Source organism: Mixophyes fleayi, chromosome 11 (genome assembly GCF_038048845.1).
Source record: "Mixophyes fleayi isolate aMixFle1 chromosome 11, aMixFle1.hap1, whole genome shotgun sequence".
Taxonomy (NCBI): Eukaryota; Metazoa; Chordata; class Amphibia; order Anura; family Limnodynastidae; genus Mixophyes; species Mixophyes fleayi.
In genome coordinates, this window is record NC_134412.1 from 6762112 (window position 1) to 6780964 (window position 18853).

The 18853-nt window shown below is 43.8% G+C and overlaps 1 protein-coding gene and 1 long non-coding RNA gene across 2 annotated transcripts in view; one reads left to right on the forward strand and one right to left on the reverse strand.

Annotated features, from left to right (window-relative positions):
- Positions 1-18853, forward strand: part of LOC142107118 (uncharacterized) — a 232537-nt gene that overhangs the window by 92439 nt on the left and 121245 nt on the right. The gene's annotated exons all lie outside the window — the stretch shown is intronic.
- Positions 1-18853, reverse strand: part of HPN (hepsin) — a 45160-nt gene that overhangs the window by 5277 nt on the left and 21030 nt on the right. The window contains exons 2-10 of the mRNA XM_075189840.1: positions 13460-13533; positions 11216-11296; positions 9881-9979; positions 7854-7895; positions 6470-6599; positions 5375-5497; positions 5063-5103; positions 4715-4880; positions 2122-2312 (exon numbers count right to left, since the gene is read on the reverse strand). Coding sequence (XP_075045941.1) covers positions 2122-2312; positions 4715-4880; positions 5063-5103; positions 5375-5497; positions 6470-6599; positions 7854-7895; positions 9881-9979; positions 11216-11255 — 832 coding nt within the window. The 5' untranslated portion in view covers positions 11256-11296; positions 13460-13533. The remainder of the gene's footprint in view (positions 1-2121; positions 2313-4714; positions 4881-5062; positions 5104-5374; positions 5498-6469; positions 6600-7853; positions 7896-9880; positions 9980-11215; positions 11297-13459; positions 13534-18853) is intronic.

Here is an 18853-nt window from a genome sequence, read left to right on the forward strand (position 1 = left end):
GCTATAATATTAGACAGTGCTTGGCTGCTCTCCAACTCTTCCTATCCCCATAATATACATGGGCAATGCTACGTGCACTTCTGTTAGGTGCACACAGCTCTCCCTTTTCAAGCAGAGCCATATAAAGGGGGGCAGGGTCCAGCCACCTCAATTATACAGTGCCCCAGGCTTGGAGGGGGGGGGGGAGGGTTCCAGGCACTAGGAAGCCCCCCTCGGTTTGCCTATGATAGGACACTGATAGTTATTAAGCTTACAATGTTCACCATTTAAGTCCCATTGTGTTTGCACTCTCTTCCTGATCATCCTTTTATCTACAATAAATATCTTTTGCAGGAGTTTTTGTGAATCCCAGCAGCAGTTTTCTGGTGTTGCATCTTTTTTAATTGCACTTGTACTTGTGGAACGGCAGCTTGCGGTGTTATCACAGTGCAATATGCAGTGATTTGGGGCAATAAACCACAGCAGTCCACTGTAAATATGCACCAACAGCAGCACTGCACACTATCTGTATCTCTCCTGTGACAACATTATAAAGCTGCCTATAGCATGGTTTTATCAGCTAGGGGTTGTATTAGGCACAGAGTAAACACCTACAGAGAAGGTAACACAAAATGGCACTTGAAGTGGCAGGGGCAGGCCAGACAGTCCCAAGACAGCATATCAGTTTCTGTTACCCAGAGCAACTAAAATATCAATATCGCTACTATACTGGAGACAGGCATATGCCCAAATGTCCTGATTAAGGGGGCAACAGTCCCGATTTCACTCTGTCCCTACCCGCATATTGGGAGTTACGACCCGTTCACAGCTGCTCTGTACTCTATATATGGGAGTTTTTAGGAAAAAGGAGTAGAGGAAGGGACAGCCAAGCGCTTCAGAACCGCACAGTGTACCCCCCAACGAGACACGGCCACTCACAATGTGCCCCGTTTGATGTTTACAAAAATTGGGAGGCGTGTCACAGGTACCGTGATGTATTAGTAACAGAAACCCTGTTTTTTTTTTGCTTTCCACATAGTGCATAAGGTCTTGTGCAGTAAAGCAAAATAATAACGGTAGGTGACCTGGTGACAAAATCAATTTAGACACAGAACATTATTCAGTTAAAGGTTTACTAAATAGCTCAAATGTATCCCTGTTTCTATAGTCTGCCCTCTAGTGGCTGGATTTATGTACAACACGATCATCAAAAATTGTAAATTGTATCACTGTATTCTTCTCCTTCTTCTTCTTCTTCTTATTATTATTATAATAATTATTATTCATCTTTGTTTATCAGGTGCTACAAATGGTCCACAGCACCGTACAGAAGGCAAACATCAAAACAGTACATGTTATTACAGGACAAAACAGTAAACAAATAACACACAAGTCTCAACACAGCTAAAAGAGCCTAAATGGGCAACGGGGTGCAAGGTTATATTCAGCGCAAGCTGAAACCTGTGCCCATAAGCGTGGGCATGACTAACAGGATCAGAGCCACTGATAGAGGTGTGAAGACAACGGAGGAGTGGAGTGAAGGGGACAGAGAGCCGAGGGAGGAGGTGCAAATACAAATCTGGGGAACAGAAGTCATAGAAAACAACAGGAGGGAAGAGGGCCCTACACTCTAGAGCTTACAATCTAAAGAGAAATGGGCAGACAAATGGTTGGCACATGGGGTGAGGGATCAAGGGGCAAACGCAGGATTTGTAGAGGGGGGTTGCCACACTACGCCACCAGTGGGCGTGACCAGCATGCATGGGGGGCGTGGCTATAATATTAGACAGTGCTTGGCTGCTCTCCAACTCTTCCTATCCCTATAATATGCATGGGCAATGCTGCGTGTACTGCTGTTAGGTGCACGCAGCTCTCCCTTTTCAAGCAGAGCCGTATGAAGCGGGAGCAGGGTCCAGCCACCTCATTTAAGTGCCCCAGGCTGGAGGGGGGTTTCCAGGCACTAGAAAACCCCCTCAGTTTAGCGATCAGAAATGTGTAGTTTAGAGTGGGCGAGAAGGAGGATGAAAGAGGGTGAAGTGTACTTGGTAGAAGGATGGGAATATGGCAGCGTTTTCAAGGAGTATCATCATCATCATCATCAACAACATACACTGATACAAACGGTAAGACGTGGATTCCTACCTGTGAGTGTGAGTGGGGTGAGCAGGTGAACCAGTGCTATGTCATTGCTGTTCTCTTCACTGTCCGGATATATAAAAGGTAAGTACTCAGCGTGGTAAATTACACTTTTCACACCCTGCAGAAATCCCCGCGGTGAGAGATGCGACACACCCCCAGCAAACACCCGCCAAAGACTCGCCACTCGGTTCCTCCTGCGGATACAACAATTGGACACTTGTTATGTTTCATTATCCTAGGCTGGTGTATCCCAAACCCAGTCCTCAGGGAGCCCCAACACTGCAGGTTTTACAGGTGAAATAATTATACCACCTGTGGATCTGATACAATGTGTCAGCCAGTAATGACTACACCTGTGGATCTGTTACAATGTATCAGTCAGTAATGACTACACCTGTGCTCCAGCAAGGAGATAGGGATAACATGCACTGTTTGGGGTCCCTGAGGACTGGATTTGGGAACCACTGATAAATAGTCACATATCACTTAGGTAATAGAGCTGTGTTATACTCTAGGATAAAAGCAATATTTTAAACAAAAATATGAGAAATGGAAGTGCTCCTGCCATGTTACAGAGGTGGAGGTGAGGGGACTACGTGAGGAAGGGATGGATATGAGTGTAAATTAATGCAAAGTGGAAGATGACAGGAGAGATTGTGAAATTATCCACCGTCAGAGAGGTGGACGGCCAGAAAGAGGTTCTGGGGTGGGGGTAGGGGGGTTGATGAGCTTGGTTTTGGACATCATCATCACATTAACATTTATTTATACAACGCCAGCAAATTCAGTAGCGCTTACAATTGGGAAAAAACATTAATAAAACAATACTGGGTAATACATACAGACAGAGAGGTAAGAGAACCCTGCTCGCAAGCTTACAATCTATGGGACAATGGGAGTTTGAAACACAAGGGCATGTGCTACATCATATTGCACATTGGACCAGCTAGAATGCAAAGGTAAATGTATTGAGTAGGCTGTGTGTAGCAATGTTGGTCAGAGGGTTGTTGTCTTGTGTTAGCTGTGTAGAGGATGGTACTAGGGTTACCTAGGGAGATTAATATGGTGGTTGAGGAATATTATAAGCTTGTCTGAAGTGGTGTGTTTTCAGAGAACGCTTGAAAGTTTGACGACTAGAGGAAAGTCTTACTATGCGAGGCAGGGAATTCCACAAAGTGGATGCAGAATGTATGTGTGTATGAATTAAGGTTTTTGCGGTGTCTTGTGTGAGATATGTGCGTATTCTGGAAATGTTCTTTAGATGTATGTAACATGATTTAGATATAGAGTCGATGTGGGAAATAAATGATAGTTGTGAGTCAAGGGTTACACCTAGGCAGCGAGCTTGCGGAGTGGGATTTATGGTCATGTCATCAACAGAAATAGAAATGTCAGGCAGGAAGCTTCTGTTTTTGGGTAGGAATATTATTAAATCAGTTTTTAAAATATTGAGTTTGAGTTGGTGAGAAGACATCCAAGATGAAATGGCAGAAAGACAGTCGGTAACGCGGGACAACACAGATGGTGATAGATCAGTATCATCCGCATAGAGTTGATACTGAAATCCAAAGGAGCTTATTAGCTTTCTAAGAGAAGTGGTGTAGATAGAGAATAGCAGAGGACCTAGTACTGAGCCTTGTGGTCTCCAGCTGATAAAGGAAGCGGAGCAGCGGTGGATCCAGAGAAATTGGAGATGTTGAGTTTGAGGTAGCATTGGAACATCCAAGTGGAAATGGTGAAGAGGACTGGGATAATGTGAGGGGAGATATCAAGGGTGGGAGATGTATATTTGGGTGTCATTAACATAGATATAGTAGTTGAGTCCAAAGAGGCTTGTGAGTTTGCAGAGGGAAGAGGTATAATGAAAGAAAAACAGAGGGTGACACCAGAGACTTGAGGGACCCCAACAGAGACAGTAAATTGAGGGGAGGATGAGTCAGAGTAGAAACACTAGTAGTGACTGTGGTGGTAGGAGGTGAGACAGCAAAGAGATCAATTGTATGAGCATGAAACAGTGATCTTTCGATTTAGCCTTTAGCAAATCATTGTTCACTTTGGCCAGGTGTATTTTGGTTGAGCGTAGAAACTCGTTTGATGAGGGTCTTGAAGAGAGTGGGTGGAGAGAAAGAATTTGGAAGCAAAAAGGAGCAGAGAAACACGTGGTAGTTGGAGAGAGACGAAGGCTCAAGATAAGGTATTTTGAGAATAGGGGGGGTGTGAGCGTTTCTGTAGCCAGATGGAAAAATGCCCGTGATGAGTAACCGTGCTGAAAGGCAAGAGGTGAAAGGCAATGGAGGGGATGGGAAGAAGCAGTTGAGAGAGAAGAGGAGTGAGAGGAGCGGGAGGAGCGAGAGGACCTCAGGTGCAGTAACAGTGGTGAAGGAACTGAGGGTGGAAGGTGGGCAATTGTGTGTGTAGCAAAATTTCACAGGAAATAATGTCATGTAAAACTATGGCTTGCTTGAAAATAATGATTTAGTCTGTGGAGGTGTCATTTACTGGTATTATCCAAGTTCGACACATCTGCAGTAAATGAGAGCAAGTCCAGAAAGGTTGACAGTCATACCATATAAACTCTCAGGTTGTGAGTACTTACTCAGGAAAGCAGTGGGCGGCTGTCACCACCCACTCGCTTGATATTAAGGAGCCTCCACACAGGTGGGCTCCATCGTATCTGAGGCTGACCTGCCACGGCCAACGACCCAGAGCAGCGTCTTGTCCCCCCACAATCCGGTCCACCGCCATCTTCCTGCGCCCGCAGTCTGGGGATCCATAGAGGAGAGGTCAGGGAAGGTCACACATCACCATAGTCAAATCTGTACGTCAGTCTGAGTCTCGGTATCTCTGTCTCCATTATTTCTGTCTCTTGTACCCCGTTACCACTCTGTCACCCCCAACACTCCCCTTTCCCCGCAGACATAGGTGACTTTGGGAGACTCTTTACCTTGACACTGCACGGAGAGAAACTGACCACTCGGACACTCACTGTGGAGATAAATTGAAAATCTGAGTAATTATGGAAATAACTAGTTTCCTAAGCAGCACATAATCTACAGCCAGAACCCCTGTAAGATAAGAGCTATGATAACAGAGAGCGCTAAACACTGAAAGGAAATCTGGGATTAGTATAAAGTTATAGGTGATACTAATACAAGAGGACATTTCTGTTTCATAAATCTGTACTCATGAAGCAGTCACATAACAGTCTATGTATAGCAACTATATAATGTATAACAGATACCTAACAGCCACTTACCACACGTACAGTACATCTGTGAGTCTTTTAGAGACGCTTAACTGAGATTCCTGGACACAGTAATACCCTGAGCTGCCGTTCGTCCCTGCCGTCTCTACTCGGAGCACCTGGTGGCTCATGGACCTTAGGAAGCAATATAGAGAGAGATGAAAGCTACACATAAGGGTATCAGTTTTAGGTGCCTATGACAACTGTTCATCTGTGAAATGTCCAAATAATTGTAGTTAACCAGAATACCATTCAAGTTGCTCGTCGCATGCTGCCACATATTCTGAAATTTGACACCAGCTGCTGCACAGTTATAATTTTAAAGACAGGTATGCTGTATGTGCTGAATCTATCCTTTTATGGAACAATCCGATTTACACACATATATATATATATATATATATATATATATATATATATATATATATATATATATATGTGTGTATATATATATATTTTTATATAAAAGGTTAAAAGGCAAGGGTCACGGAGTCAGGCAGCATGTACCAGTGGTGCCAAGGTGTGTGTAAGGGGTCATGTGATTAATGCTATTTCCAGGGGGGGTTGTTGTGGTGCTTACAGGGCAGGCAGAACACGCCCGGTATATATCCCGACTTTTATGCGTCACTTTCCTGCATATGTTGATTTGTGAATAAAGTGGGGACTATTTTTGCACAATACCAGCAAGGTACAAACTGATCAGCCTATACTCCTTTATGTAACGGTCCTGTAACGATAGCCATCCCATGATCCTCTCTCCGCTGCCATCTCTACATGCAATCACCCAACGCGTTTCACCTAGCCTCTGTCACTTGATAATTGTCTACAGCTTTCAAAATGAATATTGTGCTTAGTAATTGCACCCAAGGTCATATCAACAACCAACTCTGAGGATTATACGGGTTACAACAAATTACTGATCAATATTCCCGGTATAACTAACACATCACAGAGTTACAAGCGTCGGTCTGGGCACTATGGGGGTAAAACACTTTAGTTCATTGTGGGGTTGAGCACTTTTCTTGCAGGTGAAAACTAGGACACGCCCCTAAACAAGGCACCATAGCCGCTGACAGAGGGTGAGCTCTACAGACAAGCCCGCAGTACCTGATGAAGCCCATATCTTCGCAGCTCAACGTCGCCACCGCCCCATTGGTTAAAGACGAGCAGACCAGACGCCACAGTTTTTCCCGCTCATCGTACACTGTGAGACGATGATCTGGAGAGTTCACCTGGACTGAGACATTAAGGGGAAAGATGAGATGGATTTAGAACTGACAATATCTTCTATATTAAGCACATTACATAACCCAGAATGAAGGCTACGTATATCATGGCTGGGCCACCTGATTTTTTTTCCCTTTACAATGTTCCTTATAGGCTGCTGAACCAAGTCTTGCCCCCCAGGCTATAATTTGCAAGCCCTCCCCTGGATAGGACCCTTTTCCAATCGACCACATGCGTGGCCAACCAACCGGATCACACGAGGGCCACTTATTGTGGTTGGCAGACAACTGTTGGCGCAGACGGGTAGCACTCATCCGCTGCACAGATTTACCGACATGCCCAAAGCAATCTGCCAAATTTAGATTATTCTCAGACATTGCAATTAAGTCCACACATGCAAACCGGTCTATTCACCGGTCATATAACTGCGCGTGTGGCCTCTAATGCTGACATTTCAGATGCTTGGTAAACAGATCATGGACATGTATAGACAGGATGCATTGGATATCATGCCCACAGTATTTAGCATCCATGGACCATTTTCTAGCATTGATTGTCTCATCCAGAGTTTACTATAAATGCTCATTATAATGATATAGAGACAGATAGTCCCTCAGAAGATGGGATCTTAATGCCAGTTCCCTCCCTGTGCTCTTTGTCTATGACCAATTTAACTGTATCCTCTCGTGGAGTGAAAAACATTCAATTTTTCAGCTACTGGAAAATCAGTGTTTCAATTCTGCATTTCCCTGACCACTGTCAGCTTCTACTTCCCCAATTTCTGCCATATGCGCTACATTTCTTTAAGTAATTTTTATTTTCAGCTTGTGTGACACAACCCTGAAACACAAGAGCTGGACAATAACTGTCAATGTATCAAACATTTTAAATGGGAAAAGTGGGGTTGTTCCCCAGCAACCAATCAGATTCTAGCTATCATTTATCTAGTACAGTCTAGAAGCTGATTGGTTGCTACCTCCTTTTTTCCCTTTTAGAAGGCTTGATACATCTACCCCTAAAGTGTCTTCTTTGGATCATGTGATCATTTTCCTTGCAATCCTATTGGCTACAGTAAGGTTGAAAACTCCCTACGAATAAACAGAACAACTGACTCTAAACAAGTTTTCTATATTCTTATTAATATTAAACCACAGCAACAACCGACTTGTCCTCGGTAATCCACCCGGCTAAGAAGATACAGAACACATTTCTATACGCAGCCAAACTCCACACATTCCACTGGTCCCGGGGGGAGATTGATTACCTATATATAGATTCACATTTTCATTCTTCAACACATAGGTCACTGGGAAAGAAAGAACAGACCAGGTGAGAACAGGGAGAAGTCAGGACAAAGGGCTCAAACATAAGTGGTGTAAATGGTTATATTATAACTCAGTAATTGATTATCTAAGACTTTCTCATATTAATCATGTACATGGTTTGGTTTTTGTAATTCGGTAGCAAGTTTCCCGTCTGTTGTTCCAAACTGGAACGAAAATCTCCAAATAAACTTAGCGTAGAGTCAGCTGTTGCTGTAACGGACACCTAACAATGATATCTCATGTCTAGGGTTACACTGAACAGCAGCCAGGTTGAATGGTGATAATGTGCACAATAACGTTGGGCTACTGTAACTCCGCAGCTGCTGTTTAACGTTATTATTTATTCTACGGAAGTGGGGAGATAGGAAAACATTCTTAACAATGTCCTATGGAATCACTAAACAATTGTACGCTGTTATATTATACAATTGTTCTATGTTAAAGTCTTTATTGCACTAATATAGTATAAGTTTTTACATTATTGTTTTATATATTATCTTATAAAGTTTTTATGTCAAAAAGTCCTGTTTTTGGCCTTAAAAGAACTGGTAATAGCACTGTGCATTCTCCAGGAAATTTTCTTTTGTCTTCCTTCGCCATCATTTCCTACTTTTGACATTTGGGGCTAGATTTACTAAGCTGCGGGTTTGAAAAAGTGGGGATGTTGCCTATAGCAACCAATCAGATTCTAGCTTTCATTCATTTAGTACATTCTACAAAATGACAGCTAGAATCTGATTGGTTGCTATAGGCAACATCCCCACTTTTTCAAACCCGCAGCTTAGTAAATCTAGCCCTTGGTGTGATGTTTCGGTCGGAGAAAAAATAACAATGTAACAAACGATGAATTATCGAGCATTCTAACAAGTGATGTTTCTATCGTGCTCTGTAAGCCACACCCCCTTTTGCTTATTCGCCTAAGAGGAGATGAACTAGGCAGAAGAATGAAAGAATGTGGCGTACTAAGAAGACCAATCCTAAAGACTTATAAATGCAACATTTCCATTGCTCCCCATTATGTTCTATGGTCACCAGGGTAAACTGCATGGGTACTGATATACAAGTAAATATAAATGAATTGCAATTATAAACGAAACATTGTGCTGTATATTTAACATAATAAATTTGCGGTAAATGGGTGGGAACCGCCTGGTCGCTGGAGGGCGGGGCAGCGGCTGGATGTACCTGGCTGAGATTGGCATCAGCATTGTTTGGTTGGCTGACTTTCTACCCTGGGGCAAACTTGGGCCCCCAGATACATCCAACTAATGCCGTGTCCCCAGCCACATTGCGGTAAATGGTCACACGGGTCCAGAGGATCTCCTCCCTCTATAGGACAGCGAAACGGAAAGGAAGAGCCAGTAATATATGAAAACCATATCGTCATCTATAAAAAGCTTAAACAAGATTAATTGAGTTGATTGCCCCCCTGTCACCGACAGAGTGGGTTTCATTTACAAAGCCCATTCACAAAATGACTTGGTTTTTCGCTAGTTTGCCTGGATGTTCCAGCGCATTTCAAGGTTCCAAACTACTCTCTACTGTCTGGAGATGCCCCCGCAACCTAGAAGAGTGTCTAGGTGTGCGGAGAGGTAGAGAAATCTGAAGAGGTTTACTGTGCTAAAGTGTAAATGTCACAGTTGCAACTTCTTACAATTTTACACTCCACGCGTTTCATTAAATAAAACACTTTTCAGTTTCTCTCCTAGGGGTAAATGTATCAAGCTGAGAGTTTTCCGGCGGGTTTGAAAAGCGGAGATGTTGCCTATAGCAACCAATCAGATTGTAACTGTCATTTTGTAGAATGGACCAAATAAATGATAGCTAGAATCTGATTGTTTTTTTCAAACCCGCTGGAAAACTCTCAGCTTGATACATTTACCCCCTAGAATGCTACTTGGTTTAATCTGACATGGGACAATAGTTGACTGAGAACATTTTCATTTATGATAACAGGAAGCCTTACCTATCGCCCAGACTGTGACTCCAATTCCAGCCAATGAGACAAAAATACAGATGGTGACTCCCAGAATCCTCAGCGGGGTCCAGTGACAGCCTTTACCCACTGCGACCAGAAGGGGGCATGACAATTTATACAGTGTTAAAAGAGCTTAGTACTTTATTAGATGTAGCTCAGTGCATGGTGGATACAGTTACATAAGAGTTTGAGAGACAGTGTAACAGGAAAGCCTGGAGGGGAACACAGGGAACGTAACAGAATACACAGATGAGGTTTCAGTTGCCGAATTCGGCTCCACAATGCATAATAAAGTGCATTGACAAAATGTGTAATTGGGCTTTCCCTTAATCCTGAAACACAAAACCGACCGTCACCGCACTCTAGGACTGGTAGTAACTGATACCGGCTCTGCAACCTGCTTCCTTACTGGAGAGTGACGTGTTACAAATAATTATTGTTTAGGTAGATAGATTAGTAATTAGTGCTTAAAAGGACCAGAACATTTTTTATATTTTATTCTTTATTTTTTGGGATTAAATAAATATGCAAACAACAAAATGCATCGTGATGACAGAGTGGGAAGGGGGAATTCACTGAGTGAGAAAAGCACAGTCATTGTTTGGGCTTTTATTTTTGTAAATATTGTTGTTTGTATTTTGTTCAGTTAAACGTTATGTTTGTAGAAGGTGTCTGCGTGTTTATTTATATGTTCTATTCCTTTCCCAGCAGTGAAAGCGATTTCAGAGCATTGTTGTACCTAGTTTCTGCGACAATGAAAGCGAGTCGGCTTGTAGATCTCAACAGTCAGTAGAGATGCCATTGCTTATATTCTCTTCCCCTTAATCCCTTGATCTCCTCCCAGAGCTCTGCTGTCAATCTTTGAGTCGTAATAACGTTCTCAAAATACATTGGCTTAGGGTATGGAAAAGGAATACGTGTTGCCTCACTGGAGGTGGGGCATGACATCATGGGGGGGGCGGGGTCAAATTTAAAAAGATACCAAAACTATGACAGGGACTAGGCAAAGGGTCGGCAGACACAATACACTGAGCATGCTAGTAGCTGGCACAGAGCGATTATATAAAATTATATCCAACGTCTAGGCACAAATAGGCTAAAAAAAAATGACAATCCCATTAAAGTGTTTTTAGACCTAAAAATACAAAAGTCAAGAAAATCTTCGTCAAACCACGTCAGAGAAAACAGGGAACTCAGCCATAATCAGGCAGTAATATCTGTGAGTTACTAACTGATCACATTGACACACTGGTAATAAACGCTACTTGTTTTCTCTCCTATATGGCAATGGCAGGTAACGGCAGATTGTGGCGTTTAACTCACCGTCTTTCTGTACCATTTCTGAGGAGCTTTCATGTAACATCACAAGAATGTACAATATATCCTGCCGAACTTCCAGACACCCTGAAACCAAGACACCGGTTAGCAATAGCGTCCCACATGCAATTATCCTTCTATAAAGGACCCTTTGTCTGCTGTCCAGCACTCAGAGATCTCATAGTCCTCGGATTATTTATCCTCAAACCATAAATAGGTGGCACAAAAGGCAACGGTAAATAGACAAATGACTGAACACACACAAAGGATTATGTTTCATGTTAGGAAATATGATCCTGAAAAAACTGGTTCCAGGTGAAGATATTGGCCTGTATTTAGATGTCTATATGTGACTCTTAGATCAGCGAGGAGCTATATATGTAACACTGAGCAGTTGTAGGGTCGTGTTAACCCTTATGTCCCCATTAAAGCATCCAATCCAAAAAATGCTGTGTATACTTAGGACCATTGCAGTACTTTCATTATTATTACACAGTTAAATTTGCAGACATGTAGCAGGTATGTGAGTAATTGCCCCACATGTAGCAGGAAAGAGCCGCCATTACTAAGACCCTACCCCAAGAGGTTGGTGGCGGGATGAGGTCTCAGTACCGCCGAGTCCTCTGCCTCTTGCTCATTGTTAGGGGGAGAGTGTCACCGGGAGCTGTCACTATCATCTAGCGGGTTCCAGGTGCTGTCATTTGTTAATAGACAGGAAACTGTTCATATAATGGATTCTGATTGGCAGCCGGAGTTCACGTTATGCAGCTTCTTGTCTGAATACTAAACAATCAGGGCCTGGGGAGCTGTCTGCTAGATGATAATGACACTACCCGGTGAGACTTACCTATAAAAATGAGCAAATGACATAGTGGGGTTCGGGCATACTGAGTATGCATAAACTGGGGGAAGGCCAAAAATGCTAGATTGGAAGTCTGCTACCCACTAGCCACCAGATTGGAAGTCTACTACCCACTAGCCACCAGATTGGAAGTCTGCTATCTACTAGCCATCATACTTAAGGTTCTCTTTTTACACTAGCCACCATAATGAAGGTCCTTTTATACAATAGCCACCAGACTGGAGGGTTTCTTTGTACACTAGCCACCATACTAGATGTCCCCTTTATACACTAGCCACCAGACTGATGGTCCCCTTTTTACACTAGCCACCATAATGAAGGTCCTCTTTATAAAATAGCCACCAGACTGAATAGTTTCTTTGTACACTATCCACCATACTAGATGTCCCCTTTATACACTAGCCACCAGACCGAAGGTCTCCTTTGTACACTAGCTGCCACAATGAAGGCCCTCTTTGAACACTAGCCACCATAATGAAGGTCTCCTTTGTATACTAGCCACCATACTGAAGGTCTCCTTTGTACACTAGCCACCCTAATGAAGGTCGTCTTTATACACTAGCCACCAGACTGAAGGTCTCCTTTGTACACTAGCCACCCTAATGAAGGTCCTCTTTATACACTAGCCACCATACTGCAGATACACTTTATACATTAACGACCACATGGAAAGCAGAATATTTGACTCCTTTCAGCAGCAGAATTTCTCATATTTGTCAACAGATTTTGACCCTGGGTGATCCATGTGGAATCCCCCTAATCCCTTCTCTCATTATATCACAAACACCCCACACATCAATGTTAATATTTATATGTCAGCAGAAAGTCCATCTCTCTTCTTGTCAGTTTACGGTGGGCCTATATTGTAAAAGGGGCCTGGAACTACGGCCCTCGCCATGCGCTGTTCAAAAATTAGTGGCTTTATATCTTGTTTGTGGTTTGTACAAATGTTCATTAACCCGCAGCAAGCGGTCAGCGATGGGCATCCATCAACACAGAGCGAAGACAAAGTTACATTTGTTTGAGCACGGAAAGAATAAGCAATTATTTGACGCAGCGCATGAACCTTATTTATTAAAGAGTCACATGACTTAAATCTTCCCATAAAAGGTTGATGCGGATTGTTGTGCTCATGTTTTTAAACGGCCCATTATTTACTAATGGAGCCCCACCCCTATATTCAATTTAAATGGTAACGGGGAGCAGTTCAGCGTGAGCTGAATGACCAATGCACGGTGCCACTGGTGTGTTCAATCGCATCGTTCATCTTAAAGACGAACATTACATCACAGGTATGACATCACACATTAGTCTGGTGCCCCACTTTGACCCTGCCCTGCAGCTATAATATTTGTGTGGGGTGTAGCCCGGTATGGAAGCCCTCTTACCTCACTGGGTGTCTGCTTTCTGCTCCCCCTCAAATCTCAGCCGAGGAGGCCGGAGGTCTGTGGAGACCATTCCACTGAAAAGACAGAGAGACGACTGTAAGAGACAGGTGAGAAACAGGAGAGGGGGTGACCAGGAGATTTACACAAGAGACAGCTGCGAGAGGGCCAGTATCGTCCGAGAGGAGAGACAAGAGCTGCAATGGAGAGACGGTGCAGGGTTTCCCTTAGAGAGACGTTATACGGATAATGAATGAGGACAACAGAAGAAGAGTTTGAGAGTATCCAGAAGTTGGGGAAGAAAGAAGATCTCCTGGACCTGGGAGAAGGGCGACTGACTGCAGTGAAAGAGACAAGTAACTTTGTGTCCTGGGGGAATCAGGTGAGGAAGGTATGCGGTCTATGAACAGGGAAGGGGGGGTGATGAGAGGCAGGACGGAGGGAGGGAGGAGAGAACACAAAACGTCTGACAACACCTTGAACCCATCCCCCTTACACACTTAGAGGGGGCAGGCTGCCCTATTTCTCAGGTAACGTTATACACCTGGGGGTCTCAAAGAGACGGACAACACGTGGAAACACTTGCATGACCTACCTGTCTCTCTTATGACATTTTTAGTTCCACCAGCTCCTGTGGAACTACAAGTTCCAGCATACTTACCTCCAGGGAACAGCTGGCAATTTTTAGCCCAGGGGGCAAGACTGAACCCAGCAGATTATTTTAATGGGGAAAAAAATGCAGGTGGCCCAGTGATCCAGCCCAAGGTAGTCCACTATGGGAGCGGCCCAGGGGGGTGGGGGGCAGATGCCCCTGCCATCCTCGCTTGTGACAGGGCACGGTAAGACCTGTAGTTGCACAAAAGCTGGACAGTCATAGAGTTCCTATTTCTGCTGAGCTGGCTGGGAGTGCATGCTGGGAATTATAGTTCCACAGCAGCTAAAGAGCCACAGGTTGCCTTTCTCCGCAGGACTTTCCCGGCAGGGCATGCTGGTACTTGTAGTTCCACCGTGTCTAGAGAGACACAGGTTGCCTGTCTCTGGGTTACAAAGATTACCCCATCTCTTTGTCAGCGAACAATGCCCTATTGTCCAGTATGGAGATGTCTGTCAGTGAGAACAGATCGGAGATAACGTCTGTGTTACGATACAATTCTTCAGAATGAGAGTTCGAATCCTCATTTGACTTTCACAGGACAGAAGATGCCGACCCTCTGGAATATATTATTTGCAGCCAAGTGTATAACTTACTGATACACAATATGTTTACTGATACTTTGTGGGTACAGGAACCAAACTTTCTATAAAAGAAGGTTGAGGTGTTGCCCATAGCAACCAGTTTCTATCTATTATTTATCTAGTAAATGATAACTAGAGTCTGATTGGTTGCTATGGGCAACACCTCAACCTTTCCTGTTTAGAAGGCTTGGTACTTGTACCCCATTAGCTACTAATTTCTCAAGCTTTAAATTGAAAGCAGCGGTGTGTAGAGGACAGAAGGGGATAGAAATATAAGAGGTTGCAATATGTAATTTAGTACAGTAAATATGTTTTATATTGATGAGAAAATATTTGAATGTTTAGAGTGAGTTTCTGTAAATATACCGATGGTTGAAAATAAATGTAATACACTGTATCAGTGTAATAATGCTTCACACAAACATTTCCTGCAAATGTTTTCAATTTGGACAAGTCCCAGAAATGTTTATGTACAATATTTTGGAGATATCAATATAGGAGATTAAAAGCTCCAGTGTCATTTTCATACTTTTATATAAAGCTATTTATATATTTCTGTGATTTAGCAGGGCTGGTAATTGTAGTTCGCCAACAGCTGTCTAGCCACAGGCTACCTATTCCTGATATATATATATATATATATATATATATATATAGATATATATATATATAGATATATATATATATATATATATATATATATATATATATACTGCCACCTTCTGGCTGGATAGGAACTGACAACCGTCAATCAAAAAGTTCAGCTACAGAATACAGTTAGTGGACATTGCATTCTGTTGAGCTGTCATTTTGGTTCCCATGAGATTACAAAGTATTATGTCCAAGGTAGATGGTCTGCAGACCCCAGGGGTCATTATCTTGTACATGCTGCAGTGATTATTAGTTCCCAGTATAGCTTGAGAGGAGTAAAAAAATAATAATATTTTAATTCATTTTTTGGGTGAATCTTGGCTCCCAAATTGATTCTCCAAATAAATATGACCTCCTTAATATGTAGACAGGTAAAAACGAAAACGAACCAACAAGTTTATGATTTAGCTGCATGAATTGTGTCTGAACTTGATTATGACACAATCTGAATGAAGTTCTGATAAGAGAATTTTCTACAAGTGAGAACCTGTAAAGATGATTTTGTGCAGCACAGATTCCCAAACCCAGACCTTTAAGAGCTGCCAACAGGTCATGTTTACAGGATTTCTGTCTGTAGAAACAGTGGGGACCATTAATGACCCAGCCAAACAGATTAATCCTGAAAACATGAACTGTATTACAAGGCATACTCGCCCACGCTCCCGGAATGTCCGGGAGACTCCCAAATTTTGGGGAGTCTTCCCAGACTCCCGTGAGAGCAGGCTTATGACGCGATTCAGTTTTGAGTTGAAATTTGGCCAGAAGTGTTGACAGTCCTAGTCCACTCACAGGTGAACTTACACCCACATACACAGGACCATGTCAAAAGCACAATAAAACATTGTAAACATTTGTTTTCAAAGCAAAACACACGTTTATTACTAGGCTCCATATAATGCAGCAGACATAACCTTCCTTCTCGTGTACGCATGAAAGTGGCAAAAACTTTTTTTTTTTTTTAAATACACACAAAAAAACTAACTTTGCAGCAAAATTCACAGCAGCTTTGTTTATTTATGTCTAGTTTACAGTAACCCACGACCTAGCCTTGATATCTGCTGCCCTCTGCTGGCTGATAGAGCATACAGCAGTGTGGTGATAATGAAATAAATCTAGTACAGTATGTTTAAGAATTGGATTTTTACCATTTGCAGGTTCCCAAATCAATGACCTTAGCAAAAAAAATTGCAGGAAATACACTCCTAAAATTGTATCTTAAACTGTAGATTTTTTTTAAAAAAAAAGAATAAATAAGAAGCCAAAAATAACAAACTGAACAAATATACATATTTTTTATTGACAAAACATAATTTTTAATATGCTTTTGACACAAATTACATCAACAATAATTAGATTTATCGGAACAATATTGTAAAGAGTGTTATGGTTTGTTATACTTATTTTATAGCTGTATTATTGGGCAGTGTAGAACCAGCAATGTAATTGAAACAACTTTGGGGCATATTTAATAAAGCACGATAGTGCTTTTAACGGGTCATTAGGGTGCCTCCTGTCCTCCGCAAATTTATTAAGGGGGCATCGCAGCAGATATCATGGATATCTGCTGCTTTGCATTCCTCTTCGTTTTTGGGAGCAGTCACCATTCACAGTGTGATGATAAAGGGGGCACAGTGTGATAATGAAGGGGCACAGTGTGATGATGAAGGGGCACAGTGTGATGATGAAGAGGCAAAGTGTGATGGTGAAGGGGACGCAGTGTGATGCTGAAGGGGGCACAGTGTGATGGTGAAGGGGGCACAGTGTGATGATGAAGGGGGCACAGTGTGATGATGAAGGGGACACAGTGTGATGGTGAAGGGGCACAGTGTGATGATGAAGGGGCACTGTGTGATGGTGAAGGGGTGCAGTGTGATGATGAAGGGGTGCAGTGTGATGGTGAAGGGGCACAGTGTGATGGTGAAGGGGTGCAGTGTGATGGTGAAGGGGCACAGTGTGATGATAAAGGGGGCACAGTGTGATGATGAAGAGGCAAAGTGTGATGGTGAAGGGGACGCAGTGTGATGCTGAAGGGGGCACAGTGTGATGGTGAAGGGGACGCAGTGTGATGCTGAAGGGGGCACTGTGTGATAATGAAAGGGGCACAGTGTGATGATGAAGGGGGCACAGTGTGACGATGAAGGGGGCACAGTGTGATGATGAAGGGGCACAGTGTGGTGATAAAGGGGGCACTGTGTAATGGTGAAGGGGCACAGAGTGACGATGAAGGGGGCACAGTGTGATGATGAAGAGGGCACTGTGTGATGATGAAGGGGGCACAGTGTGATGGTGAAGGGGCACAGTGTGATGGTGAAGGGGTGCAGTGTGATGGTGAAGGGGCACAGTGTGATGGTGAAGGGGTGCAGTGTGATGGTGAAGGGGTGCAGTGTGATGGTGAAGGGGTGCAGTGTGATGGTGAAGGGGCACAGTGTGATAATGAAAGGGGCACAGTGTGATGATGAAGGGGGCACAGTGTGATGATGAAGGGGGCACAGTGTGATGGTGAAGGGGTGCAGTGTGATGGTGAAGGGGTGCAGTGTGATGATGAAGGGGCACTGTGTGATGGTGAAGGGGTGCAGTGTGATGGTGAAGGGGCACAGTGTGATGGTGAAGGGGCACAGTGTGATGGTGAAGGGGCACAGTGTGATGATAAAGGGGGCACAGTGTGATGATGAAGAGGCAAAGTGTGATGGTGAAGGGGACGCAGTGTGATGCTGAAGGGGGCACAGTGTGATGGTGAAGGGGACGCAGTGTGATGCTGAAGGGGGCACTGTGTGATAATGAAAGGGGCACAGTGTGATGATGAAGGGGGCACAGTGTGACGATGAAGGGGGCACAGTGTGATGATGAAGGGGCACAGTGTGGTGATAAAGGGGGCACTGTGTAATGGTGAAGGGGCACAGAGTGACGATGAAGGGGGCACAGTGTGATGATGAAGAGGGCACTGTGTGATGATGAAGGGGGCACAGTGTGATGGTGAAGGGGCACAGTGTGATGGTGAAGGGGTGCAGTGTGATGGTGAAGGGGCACAGTGTGATGGTGAAGGGGTGCAGTGTGATGGTGAAGGGGCACAGTGTGATGATGAAGGGGCACAGTGTGATGGTGAAGGGGGCACTGTGTAATGGTGAAGGGGCACAGAGTGACGATGAAGGGGGCACAGTGTGATGATGAAGAGGGCACTGTGTGATGATGAAGGGGGCACAGTGTGATGGTGAAGGGGCACAGTGTGATGGTGAAGGGGCACAGTGTGGTGATAAAGGGGGCACTGTGTAATGGTGAAGGGGCACAGAGTGACGATGAAGGGGCACTGTGTGATGATGAAGGGGGCACAGTGTGATGGTGAAGGGGCACAGTGTGATGGTGAAGGGGTGCAGTGTGATGGTGAAGGGGCACAGTGTGATGGTGAAGGGGTGCAGTGTGATGGTGAAGGGGCACAGTGTGATGGTGAAGGGGTGCAGTGTGATGGTGAAGGGGCACAGTGTGATTATGAAGGGGCACAGTGTGATAATGAAA